At 33.4% G+C, this 14,320-nt stretch overlaps 1 protein-coding gene across 4 annotated transcripts in view; it reads left to right on the top strand.

Moving 5' to 3' along the window:
- The window catches only part of NME7 (NME/NM23 family member 7), a 235,379-nt gene that overhangs the window by 37,352 nt on the left and 183,707 nt on the right, over positions 1-14,320 (top strand). For all 4 annotated transcript variants that reach the window (XM_033198961.1, XM_033198963.1, XM_033198959.1 and 1 more), the window contains 2 exons: positions 521-687; positions 12,710-12,820. In XM_033198961.1, the coding sequence (XP_033054852.1) occupies positions 521-687; positions 12,710-12,820 (278 nt within the window). The remainder of the gene's footprint in view (positions 1-520; positions 688-12,709; positions 12,821-14,320) is intronic.

Below are 14,320 nucleotides of genomic sequence, written 5' to 3'. Positions count from 1 at the left end.
ATAACCAATAAGTGATTATAGATAAGGATTATTATGGTCATAAATACGTCCTCATTATTGAAAGCTGTTACTGCTACAAAAAGTCAAATTGAGGAGGCTCAAGCTAAGAGGCTTCTGTTTATTTCTTTGTGTTTCTTCACTGGCAACACAATTTTAACAAGTGAATCTTTTTGGTATTGGGATTTTATGTACACAGAAAAGCAGAAATTTGGGTGTATGACTCTTTCTTTAGCATTTTGTGAGGACTACTGAAATGATTTGGTAATAAACAAATCTTTCTATTCAGGATTTTAAGAGTATTAAATTTGTAATAAAAAGCTTTTATGTTATTACCAGATTGGATTCAGAAATATGGAAGTAATTAAAAATTATGATTTATATTTGTAACAAAAAAGAAACAGAATATAACTTATCTTTGATAAGACAGAATTAAGAATTATTTCTACCTTATGATAAGATTAACTTTCCTTATTCATAAATTTTATTTGTTTGTTTGTTATATTCCTATGTCTGGTTCTAGCATGATGTAAAGAATCATCGCACCTTTTTAAAGCGGACCAAATACGATAGCCTGCACTTGGAAGATTTATTTATAGGCAACAAAGTGAATGTCTTTTCTCGACAATTGGTATTAATTGACTATGGGGATCAATATACAGCTCGCCAGCTGGGCAGTAGGAAAGAAAAGTAAGAAAACAATTATATAATCTTTTTACATTCTCTAACTTTGGGTTCAAAGTCAATCTGAATCAAGACTGGGAGTATTTAACCATATGAGGATAGATAGGACCTGGAAAATGGTTGTCTTCATTCTGTCTTTTTCTTTTTTTCAATTAAAAAAAATTGATAATATCGTTGTTGTACATGTCTCATCTGATTTAATTCATATTTATGTCTCCTATGGCACTTAGCACATCTCAGAGATACAGTCATCTGTAAAAGGGGCTAAGAAAAAAATGGAAGCGAGAAAGAACAACTTGTAGATACAGCTGAAAATTAGACTTATAGAAAACAAGGACTTCTGATGTTTTCCTTCTGAATATTGATTTTCAGTATTATCAAGATGACTTTTTAATTTTCAGTCTCTACATTTATGAATTTCAACTTTCTGAGACTAGAATTAATTATATTTGAAATGAAAATTTAAGTCCTTTGTCATCTCTCTTGGCTCTAATTTCTGTAGCTTATATTTTGTATGGTTTGGGGATTCTTTTTTTTACTGTAGAGTGATTGGTGCTGTAATTAAAATAGGGATTATTTGTAGAAGTTAAGGCTATATGTATAAAAGGTTCCAAAAATGATTTAATTCAATAGGGAAAACAAATCAATCAAACTGTTTTTTGAGATCTGCTACTCAAATGACTAGTTGATTGCCTAACATCTGAATCACTCTCATAGTAATATGATATCTCTTTCTGTGACTTCCATAGTCTTTCTATATAAGCACTTTATGGTTCTTGAGGTGATTGGATTCTCAGTGTGGGTGTTAGTACACAAATGGTAATGGATCAGAGGAGTGGTGAATGCCTTGTAACAAAGGAAGACCAAACACTTTCTTTGAAATAGGACAAAAATTTCAGGTATTAGATAAATAAACAGGAATCTTTTAATGTTGTGAGATCTTATGTAAAAGTCTGTGGAATTAAGGAAATGCCAACCATAATTCCTTTATTTAAAACTAATAAATATATGTAGCATTCATTTATGGAGCACATAATATATGCCAGACACTCTGATATGCACTTTACATACACCTCAGTTCAAGACTGCTTTATTCTATTTAATTATTTTTTTAGGCGGGGTCTGACTCTGTCATCACCCAGGCTGAAGTGAAGTGGCATGATCAAAGCCCACTGCACCCTTGACTTCCCATGCCCAAGTGATCCTCCCGTCTCAGCCTCCCTGGTAGCTGGAACTACAGCCGTGCACCACTATGCCTGGCTAATTTTTTGGTATTTTGCAGGAGATTGGTTTTGGCCATCTTGCCCAGGCTTGAAGACTACTTTAAATTTTTATTTAAACTAGCAAAATAAGTGAGTTAGAGAGGCAGGGTTAACAGTCTGACCTAAGAAAAATAAAATACCAGCCATAAAAATGATAATTTTTATATTTTAACTGTGATTTGACTGAATTGAATGTTGTTAAATCTATTTTATAGAATGGGTAAGTAACTAGTCCACAGTAACACAGCTAGAAAGTAAAGGGAAACCAGAAAACCATGTTTTGTCTTTCTCTAAAATTCATTCTCTTTCTACTAAACCTCTAATTAATATGCTGGCAAATACTGTTGAATGGGACTGATTTTAAAACAGGATGAACAGAAGAATTCTATTTTAATGTAAAAACAAATTTGAAGTATTTGGGCTTAATATAGTTACTGAAAATATATGTAGTATATATTTTACTGACTCAAATTGATTCACCATTTTGTTTTCTTATTCTTTCTTAATTGCATATGGGTTAGTAAATCCAGCAACCATTTGGGTAATTTAAATAAACTTCCTCCAAACCGAAGAGTTTCAAAAATGTATTGTTTTATTTAAATGGCCAAAAGTAAGCATATGGAAATATATGTGTATGCGTATCAGCGTTCCACAGAAACACCTTCTGTGTAACAACTGATTTAGTCTAGTTCTCAGTTTTGTATAGTGTTGAAAAAAATTTATGAACTAATTACATTTTCAACTCTTTTCTTTCTATAGTAAAGCCTCCGTAGTGAGGAGGATGAGTGAAATTGATCCCCATGGAGCCTATCAGCCAACTGGGGAGCAGTTATCCAGATAATTTAATATAATTCAGCTTAACTCATGAACTAGCTTCAGCTTTCCAATTCCCTTTGACTGTAGAAATCTGACATTTGATTCACATTTCTATCCTCTCTTTATAAAGATCCTCTAATCAAATGGATAAAGGTTACAAGTTGTCAATGAGTCAGTCTTTGATATTAATTTTAGCTAGTAATGAATTGATACTTTATGATTCTGTTGTTTAGATGTAGAGACACAATACAATTTGTGTCTTTCTAAAAATTTATTACCTCAAAGCAGAAATAATTAAATAGTTCTCATATGATGAGTCAGTGTGTATATGTATGCATGTGTATGAATGATAGAGGAATTTTATATGAATAGACAGCTATTCCCCATGTGATAAGTGAGGTATTAAATGTTTACTTTGATAGCTTATATCTTTAGTAAGAAGTTTATAAAAATCAATGAAAAATAATGCTAGTATCCTATTTAAAAATCCATTAATTTTAAATACTGAGCCACATATTTACATTCAGCAATCCTCATTCCTTTTGAGTGTCAGCCAGAAAACAAGTCACCTAATCAAATTAAAGGGATAAAGGCATCACTAGGTTGGGTGAACAACATTATAGTAGATGTTAAATACATGAAGTTCTTGAGCCCATCTATTAACTTTCAGTGAAAGGAAGACCCCACTATTTTTCAGAAGAAAAATTATGAAGTCAACTTGATCCCAAGGTCTAAGCCCAAGTTATTTGAGGCTCCATCACAGCAGGAACTCAGTCACAGTATGCATTTTCCTGTCCTCTTGGAGATGTACTGAAATGGTATGTGGATTAAAAGCCATATTTTAGGTGAGACCTGTGCTTGGATGGGGCTTAAGAATACTTCTCCCTGGAGGTAGGGAGATTGACCTAAATAACCTTTTGACCTAAATCACCTTTTGAGTTTTTAAATACAGCCCCAAAATTCCAAGCATTTGCTTAATTGATAATTTTTTAAAAGGTACTGAAATAATACTTTATATATTTTCTAGACTTATGTAGTTTAACAATTCTTATGGATGAACATACATTCTCTAATATTAGAATTTGACTCATATGAACTATACATTTTTTCTCTGTGAAGATTTGCCAGTATCATCAGATACATGTTTGAAGAAATTTCATTGGAAGGAAATGTCATAAAATCTTGGCTATATCAAGTTTGAAACAACTTTCGGGTTCAGGTATTATATAGTTTAACAGGATTACAGTATTGGGATATCATAATTAATGTATAAGTGAATTAAAAGACATTTTAACTTTAAATTAAATTTAAAATTTTAATTAAATAATTTAATTTTAATAAATGCTAAAAATGTACCTCTTCTGTTCTTCCATCCCAACTGGAATAAATAAATTAAGTTATAATACTTTAAAAATTATTATTCTGTCTTCCCCTGGTTGTTATGGCACCTCACCACCCCCACCCCTATCACTGCTTCCATTTCTATCTCTCTGGCTATTTTTTTCTCAGAGCCATTCCTTCTCAGAGGCAAAAAAGACTCCTGGTATTCCCCCAGGGTTCTGTTCATGGCCCTTTTTTTCTCATTCTATATACCCTCCCAGGGATTCTATATACTCCATGACTTCAATAATGTGTTGATTTCCAAATTTATGTCATCACCCCAGCTGTAAAACCATATGTTTAATCTTTTTCCTGAACCTTTCCATGTAGATTTTTCACAGGAACTTAAAAATCCAAAATTGAATTATTAACAAATTCAAAATTAAATTAATTCTTTCATTGAAAAACCTACTTATATATGCACTAATACAACATTCACCTAATCACATACTTAGAAAATTGGTAGCTGTCCTTGGGTTCCACATGTGTTTTATCCCTAAATCCACATGGGGACCTAATCTTACCAATTTACTTGTCTCCGTCATAAATCTGTCTTATTTCTCTTCTCTTTTTTATCTTTTACATTCCTCCTTAAAACAGCTTCTTGTCATCTCTTGAGCTCAGTTAGTCTCCATTCTTCCCTCCAAATTACTAACTGATGAAGAACTAACACAGGAGACAGATGTAGATCAAAATATTAAGTATTAATTTTATTTAGGCTGTCTTGTGAAAGCTGTGTTTGAGAATGGTTGAGGTTTTCTTTCTAATCCTATTTCCTCTTCCCTTACACTGATCTGGAACTTAGAAGCCCGCCTGAGGAAAATGTGGATCAACAGAACAAACTGAGGGCACACTTGCTCAGGGTTCTCATCCTGCCTCCCAGCCCATGGAGCACAGGAGAGAGAGCACTAGAGAGAAACAGGCTTCCACTGCAGGTGCTGGACTCTGACTCCGACGTGCTTAACATGTGAAAGCAGGAGAACAATACGCTATCCCTTACTTGTACACAATCCCCTACTTGAGGACCTGCAGGTCTGAGAAAAAGAGGTAGGGCCACATATAACCAGAAACCCTTAAATATGTCCAGACGTGGAGGAGCAAATGGAAGAAGTAGAGAGAGCACTTTCTCATGGGAACAGGGATGGAAGTTACTTTACTGGTGAGGAGCAAGGGTACACATTCCTAGTTGTTTTCTGGGTTTTATACCTTTAAGCCAATTGGCTGCTATGCTCTAGTAGACTATGGCTACTTCTCGGAGAATAGACCAGATGAATATTAGTTTAGTCTTGCTGTCACCTTTGGGAAACCATTCCCTCAGTACCAATTACTATTACTTTGTATATTGTCCTAGAACCAGTGGTGAGCAGTTGAGTTTTGGCTGCTGAAAGGCACCCAGAGAGAAACACCTTAGTTCAGTAACAAAGGCCTTGCTAAAAACTCACCCGCTAAAAACTCACCCCCAATCTTTTTCTCTTCTTTACTTACCTATAGTATCATTGTCCAAGATGGCATGCTATTGATTATACGACAGACCCAACAACAGTGCAACTGCCTCCCAAATAATACAATGAAAAATGCCTTCTCATTATTAAATTCCTAGGGAGAAATTGATATTTTTTTCTGTAAAATAAGATAAAATTCTGCCTTTCCATTCTACAATTCTCAGTCATATGGTCCTTGGTCAGTTAACAGATTAGAGTTCAATTTCCTTTCCAGCTCCAGCTTGAGCCATCTTTCTTTAGAAAGAGTTTGACTGATAGTGTATTTGGGTTAATGAATATCTTTTTGCCATCTCTTTTAGACTTGCCCTGTTATGCTTAAGATATGTCTTATATCTCTTGTAAATAGCATATAGTTTGTTTTTAAATTTAATCTGGAACCCTTATATTTTCATTGGTATAGTTAGTACATATACATTTAAATATGCTGTGATTATTGATATTTTTGTATATATTTCTATTTTATTGTTTTGCTCTTTTTCTATTTTTTCTTCTTGCCTTTTCTTTGGATTAGTTGAAGAAATTTTTCTTCCTCTCTTCAGTTTCTTTTTTTTATATATATTTTATGGTTTTCTATTGAAGCTATAACAAATTACCACCAAGTTAGTCACTTAAACAATACAAATTTATGATATTACAGTTCTGTCAGAAGTCCAATCAGATCTCATCAGGTAAAGATCAGGTGTTGATAAGGCTGCATTTCTCTTGAGGCTCTAGGAAAGAATCGATTTCCTTGCGTATTCCAACATCTTGAAGCCATCCACATTCCTTGGTTTGGGGCCACCTTTCTCCATCTTCAAAGCCACCAATAGCATGCTGAGTCCTCCCCACACTGACCTCTCTCTGGTTCTCTAAAGCTAGTAAAGATTCGCGGATTTTAGGGACTCATGTGATGAGATTGGGCCAGTGGGAATTAATCCAGAATAATCTCTACTATCTCAAGGCCTGTAATCTTAATCACCTCTGCAAAGTCCTTTTTGCCAGGTGAGGTAACATATTTATAGGTTCTGGAGATTATGATGTGGATATCTTTGAGGGGTAGTATTATTCTGCCTACTATATTCTCTGTTGCTTTAGAGGTTATGTGATTTTTATACTTATTCTTTATTGGTTGGGCTTGAAATTTTTTCATGTATTTGACTTAAAGTTCTGTAATAACATGGCTCTCTCCCAAGTCATACAACAAGTTTAGAACACTTTAGCTCTAATCTCTCTTAAACCTTACATAGTTTCGTTATTATTGTTGTTGTCTTTGGACATTCAGGTTTTTTTGCCTGCATGTTAGACATTCTTTTATTTATTTATTTATTTATTTTGATAGAAACAATATTTGCTTGGATTTACCTAAACATTTGTTCACCAATTCTTCTTGCATACCAACCTGTCCTTTTAGAATAAGTTCTCTTCTTGTTATCCTTCATTTCTTCATTGTAAACTACCTGTTTCTTTTTAATTTGCACATGTTTTTTATTTTACCCTCTTTCTTTAATGGTACTATTGCTGGACACACAATTCTAAGTTGGTGGTTACTGACCAATTTTCTTTATTCTCCTTTTCTGCTATTAGTAGTTTCAGAATTATGTATTCTATCAATTTTTAACATTTTTAATATATGCAATTAAGGGTATAAATTTCCTTCTAAATACTGCTTATAATCATATCCTATTATTTTTGATATGTATTTTTTATTCAGTTAGAAATATTTTTTACTTTCTTTGTGTTGTCTTCTTTGGTTTATTATTTATTTAGAATTATGTTTATTTCCAAACATATGGAGATTTGTTTATTCTCTTTTTGTATTGGAATCTAACTGAATTGCATGTGTCTAGAGGACATATTCTTCATGATTTTTGCCTTTCATACTGGTTGAGATTTGCCTCTGGCTTAGAATAGTAAATTATTAATTAGCTATGTGTGTTAGAAAAGAATGTTTAGTCCAAGTGTGGTGGCTCATGCTTGTAATCCCAGCACTTTGGGAGGCCTGAGGTCAGGAGTTGGAGACCAGCTTGGCCAACACGGTGAAACCTTGTCTCTACTAAAGAATTACAAAAATTAGCCGGGTGTGGTGGCATGCTCCTATAGTCCCAGCTGCTTGGGAGGCTGAGGTGAGAGAATTGCTTGAACCCAGGAGGTGGAGGTTGCAGTGAGCTGAGATGGCACCACTGCACTCCAGCCTGGGTGACACAGTGAGACTCCATCTCTAAAAAAAAGAAAAAAAAAAAAAAAGAAAGAAAGAAAAGAAAAGAATGTTGAGTCTGCAGTTGTTTTGTGTAGTTTTATATATTCATCCATTAGGTAAAGTCTGTGAATTGTGATGTTCAAATCTTTCACATATTTACTAATTTTGGGGCAGCTTATTGTATCAATTGCCAAGGTTTTGTTAAACTTTTCTAATGTAATTATCATTTGTCTATTTCTTCTTGTAGTTATGTAGTCTTTATATTATAATTTTAAGGGTATGTTACTAGGTGATCTAAATTGTTATATCTTCTTGGTAAATTGAAACTTTTATTACTATGAAGAGACCATCTTCATCTCTAGCAATGCCTTTCACTTTAAAGTCTACTTTCTCTGATATTAATATAGCTGCATTGGCTTTCTTTTAGTTAACATTCGCATGGTATACCTTTTCCATTCTTTTTACTTTAGATTTTCAGTATTCTATTCTAAGTGTGACTTTCATTAATTGTTTTTTTTTGTTGTTGTTTGTTTGCTTTTTATATCTTCTTTTTTCCTTTAAGTTCTGGGATACGTGTGCAGAATGGGCAGGTTTATTACATAGGTATACATGTGCCATGGTGGTTTGCTCCACCTTTCAACCCATCATCTAGGCTTTAAAATCCAATCAGATTATCTTTAAAAAATTTTTTTATAAATACAATTTTATAACCTGCATCTACTATAGAGCACTTATTTGTAAGGTAACTACTAATATACTTGGCTTTAACTCTGACATCTTATCCTGAGCTTTCTTCTTCTGCCTGTTTTATTATCTTACTTTTGATTGATTGCATTGCTTGAGGATTTTTTCATCTGTTTTTTTTTTTTTTTCTACATACAGTTAGTGTTTACACTATAAACTACAACATATGTACTTAACTTGGTGAAACTTAAATCTAATTAATATTTTCACCTTCCTTCTTGAAAATCTAAGAATCGCAGAAGACTTTAGCTCAATTTTTGCTGGGATTTTTGCTGAATTATGTGCTGTTTTTGTTGTGTATTTTTTTGTTTTTGTTTTTGTTTTTCCATGAACCTAATGATTTACTATTATTGTTTTATGTAATCGGTATTCATTTAGGTTTCTTCACGTTTTGCTTTTTATCCTTTCTTTTATCTGAAACATTCTGTTTGGAATGATTTTACCTTTGCTTAAATTACATTTTAAAAAAGTAATTTCCTTTTGAGTATGTTTATTAATAGAAAACTCTTTCAGTTTGCACTCATCTGAAAATGTCTTTATTTCACTTACATTCATGAAACTATTTTCTTATCTCTGTTTTATCTTTTTGTTTTTCTGTGCTTCATTCTGAATTTGCTTTCTTCTGTCAAACCCTTTATCTAGTTCTCATTTTTATTATTGTATTTTCATCACAAGATATTCTAATATTTTCTTTTTCACATTTACTTACTCAGTTTTGTAGCTTATAGTTTTCTATTGCCTGATAATATTTTGTAACTTGTCTTTTAGTCCTTTAACCGTAGTTTGCACAGATATTTTAAAGTTTTGATCTGATTATCCTAGTATCTAAAGTATTTGTGGGTCTCTCTTCTGTTGTTTCTCCTGGTTTTCCCTCATGTTGGCCTTGTCCCTGTATGTGTGTATGTGTGTGTGGTTATCTTTCTGTATGATTGCCATGTGTGTATGTGTGGGTGTATTGCATAGATGTATATATTATATGTGTCATAGGCATTTTCATATGAATTATTTGAGGTACAGGATGATGTTACTTTCCTACTAGGAGGGAATTAATTGTCTTTGCTTCTGTCTTTTTCCCAGAGGCATTAGCAGTCGGTATGACTGGTAGTTCAAAAATTGTAAGTTTTGAGACTGCTTAGATGATGTGAACTTGTATTGCCATTCAAGACTTGGTTGTTTCTGATTCCCCCTAAGGGGGATGGTGTAGCCTTTGGGCCCAAATTGGTTTAGGAAGGATCATCTCTTGGGTTCTGTTACCCTTTCCCAATGATGTATTACAAATCAACGTTCAGATTTTCCAGATAGGCAATGCTGTCAAGTCAAAAACAACTTTTATTCTTACCTTTCATTCTTACTTTTTTTTTTTTTTTCACTTTTGTCCCAGTGATTATTTATGATCTAGTCAATTTATCTTTAATTTTTAAAAGATTTTAAAAAATATCAACTTTTTTAGTTTTTGGTGGAAGAATTGTTCTGAATAATTTTGCTATTATTGCCAAGCAAAAGTCTTGACTCACTGAATTTTCCTCCAAATTACAGGTACCTCATTTGAGACAGTTTTCCTTTATCCATGGGGCAGATACACACGTTATGCTTGTAAGGGAAGCATGAGAAAAACCAAAAATTTAGCCTTGATGTTTAGAATAGGTTTTTATATACTTAAGACAAATATGAATACCTTTTAGAATAGTTATATACATTAGCATAGATGAAAGTTTGCATATTTATTCTTTTTGGTCAATGGCATTTGAAGAGTCCGTAGCACTGTGCTATCTAAGACGTTATTACATAGCGGTAGCACTATATACTATCTGGGACATTTATTGTATAGCAGTCAGTCATCTGTCTCAGAAATATGTTTGCTGCAATTTTTGCTCAGAACCTGATGAAGACATTTATTGCATAGCTCTGTGAGAATTTTTTTTTTTCTGGAAATCCATATTCTGGGTTCGTGAAGGCTGGCCAAACTGTTTTTTCACAAGAAGTAGTTACTGTGTATTGCTAAGAAGTTTTAATCTTAAATAGTGGTTTTTATAATTTTTTGTTTTCTTTTGAGAGTATCTCATGCTGCATCTTACAGTGCTTGCCTCAGCGCAGGCAAGAGGATTACCAAGTGGTAGATTGTTACACTGATGGCTCTCAATGAATCATACCTCGCGGTTTTCTCTCATAATGACGCTGAGCTTGACCACGTGACTTGCATTGGCCAAAGAGATGTCAGCAAACATGACTCAAGGGGACACTTGACAATTGCCTGTACATTGGTTGCTGTGTGGTGGTATTTGAAGAGCCCTGGTCTAGCTTCCTTAAGGACTACAGGAGAGAAAAGCCTAGTTGTCTCAGCTGAGCAGAGCCCCCAGCTGGTCCACTAGCTGAATACAGCTGTGTGAATGATTCTTGGTAAAACCACTGCACAGCCTACCTACAGAACCTTGAGAAATTGTTGTTTTACGCCACTACATATTTGGATGGTTTGTTATGCAGTTACAGATAACAGAGATACTACTGATATATCTTTGTTGCCCTATTGTTTCTTCATGTGCCATCGTTATTTTGAAATTAACACATATGATGCCTGGCATTTCTCTTATTTTCCCTCCAAAATACAATTTACTATTACTTACTGAAAAATTAAACAGCAAAGACGTAACAGAGGAATTTCCTTAGAGTCATTTATCACATAATCAATCTTTTGTCTCTCCTAGGCATTTAAGAGAAAATCAAATTACATTTTAAGCTGTTTGTCAATTTTAGACTTTTCACATTGCTTCTTGTTTATACACATTGATGACTACTGCCATGTTTTATATTTTCTTTAACAGCCATGGTCAGTGAAATGTTCTTCCAGAGTTGAGCATAAACAGTTTATAGGTTAGTTTGGTTTAAAATATTTAAATAATATGAATTAAAAAGTGAAGAGTTTTAAGTGTGTTTTCAATGAAGCTAGACAATATAAAGTAATGTAACTGACTCATCTGTTTTAAAACAAAGAAAAACATTATCTGGTATAATTTGTAATAAACACACTAAGATGAACAATTTCTTTTGTTATTACAGTTTTAAACCTCAGCCATAAGCTATATCCAATTTAAGTAAGGATATTTGAATTTTATCCTGAGCTAACTTTGTCTTATTGGTGAAAAAAATCCAACAATGAAAAGACCAACCATTCTCCTTTTATGGATTCCTTGAATTAATGCCAGTGTTATAAGAGCAATTGGAAGTGCAGAGGGGAAAGTGGCAGCAATTCTTTATCACAAAAGCAGAATTACTCCAGCTAATATAATTTTTATATTACGTTTGCAAATAATATTCTTGAGAATTTGGTGATGATGCCCCTTTTTAATAATATTAATAGTAACATTATTTGTGACATGGAAGGACAGACCTAGGAGTCTGGTGAGCTGGGTGTTTTGTCCTGAGAATGCTGCTGACCAGTTGTGTAACCTCTGGCATGTTACCTTGGTAGGCCTAGTTTCCTCATCAGTAAAATGAGGACCCTCAGGTGATCTTCATCTCCAAATTGCTCTTAATTCTGAATCTTCAGAGGGGGAGAGTGCATTGTTCTGATGTATCCTCTTGGAGAAGAGCATGATTTTAAAAGTTAGCATGTTGTTACCTATTCATATACATTGTTGTATAAGAAGACATTTGATTCTTCATGCAATCACCTATGTTATGAATAAAGAATCAATGGAAGAATTTATAATTATTTCCAAATCAGTGGTGAACTGACTATATAGCGTACATATGTTGAAGTCTAAGAGATCAGAAACCAAGCTCATAATATATTTAATGCAATGTTTTAGAGATTAGTCCTTTGTACAAAATGTATTCTAAGAACTGGAGATTCTAAATGCCTGTGTTTTCTCATTCGGATACATTAAAAATAACAATTTTAGTGCTTTTTTTCCTAAACTTCCCCCCCTCCAAGTTTAGTATCTAATTTTGATATTCATGGGAAGAATACTACGCTTACTTTGTGTAAGTTTTTAAGGGATGTCTTTAATACACTTTTCTATATAATTAATTTCAAATTTTGATGATCTAGGATGATTGTTAAGAAAACTACTGCTGCTTGGGAATTATAAATAAAAACTGTTGATCTAGTTTTATTTTTATTTGCAAACTTATTTTTTGTTTCCTTATAGAACGCTAGCCCTAATTAAACCAGATGCAATATCAAAGGCTGGAGAAATAATTGAAATTATAAACAAAGCTGGATTTACTATAACCAAACTCAAAATGATGATGCTTTCAAGGTAATTTTTTGATCATTTTCAGTTATGTAATGTCTGATTACTTTTTAAAAAGTCATTTTCTATCTTTCTTGTCATTGTTTAAAATTTAAAAACCTCCTATTGAATGACCAAGAATAGAATAGTAACCTTACCAAAATGGGAACTGACAGGAGTTCATCTAGAATGTTACTGACAAAGCCGGCCCCCAAAAGATGGGATCTTTTCCTGTTCAGTTTCATGAAGCCTATAAGCAAAACCAAAAGTGGGTATCAAGTAGTGCAGGCTTTATTCAGTGTCCATGGAATTGAGAAACAGGAGCGTGGCTCACAAATCAACTTCTCAACTAGTGAAGGGTGAGGGGATTAAAATAAAGGATTTCTCTAATAAAGGACATAAAAAGCAAGAGGAGCAGCATGCATTTCTTTTCTGGAAATTGGTGGTGAAATTCCATCGGTTTCACAATTGATGGTGAATTGGAGTGCTGCTTTCCTTTTTGTCTTTTTATGGCCTTTTCCGGTCATTGTCATGGTCATTTTCAGCTGTCATGGTGCTGGTGGGCGTATCATATAGTATGAAAATGAGATTATAATGAAGCCCGAGATCTTTTTGATGTCATTTGGTTGCCTATCTCAGTTCTAACCAGTCTAAGCTGGTCTGGTTGTAAAGGGAACTTTTTATTGCAGAAGTCCTGTTTCTTAAAGATAAGTAAAGTTAGGACAGGGTAGAAATTCAACTGTCATGTAGTCATTACACCAGGCAACAAAAAGGAAAAGAAGAAAGAAAGAGCAATAAGACAACAAGTAATCAGATGCATAAATAACCACTGAAGTCTCAGTAATTAGTTGTCAAATTATGCATGCCTCATTTAATTATTATTGTCTTTCAAAACCCCATCTGCTTTTATAACACCAATGCTTGATAATTATAATCTTTTCTTAATATATAAAGATAACACACTGTATAAAATTAATAGAGGAAATGAATGTCTGATTATTTTTATTTGACAAGAGGACGTTATTGTTGAGATTTCCAAAGATGATGCATTTGGAAATGTTTACATTTAGCTCTTCTTATTATAAATAATAGATAAATGTACCTATTTATTTTTTACCTAGATAGGTAAATATACCTATCTAAAAAGCAATCCAACCCATTTAACCACATATTTTCTAAGTTATTTAGTGAAAATAAGACTTATACATTCTATTTATCCCTTTCTATGGTGAAGTAAGTAACTCTAACCCCATGAGAGTGGCAAGGAGAGTATTACCAATGTACAAACAAAGGATAGGGAAAACCTTCTCTTCAGTTTTTTTTAGAGATCCTTTAGAAAAAAATCTAATGATTGTTCCATGATATTGGACACCTGTTTGAAAAAAATTTCTTATCAAGTAGACAAAGCAAAGACTGAAACATTCTGGAAGATGAAGAAGGGAGATGAGTATAGGGCAGAGGCCTTTGTTTCCTAGGATCACACTCTGGTTGGCTGAGTGTAACACAGAGTGTCTCTAGGGACAGGAA

Source organism: Trachypithecus francoisi, unplaced genomic scaffold (assembly GCF_009764315.1).
Source record: "Trachypithecus francoisi isolate TF-2019V2 unplaced genomic scaffold, Tfra_2.0 Lachesis_group5, whole genome shotgun sequence".
Classification (NCBI taxonomy): Eukaryota; Metazoa; Chordata; class Mammalia; order Primates; family Cercopithecidae; genus Trachypithecus; species Trachypithecus francoisi.
Note: the sequence above shows the minus strand (reverse complement) of the source record. Positions and strands in the feature narration are given on the sequence as shown.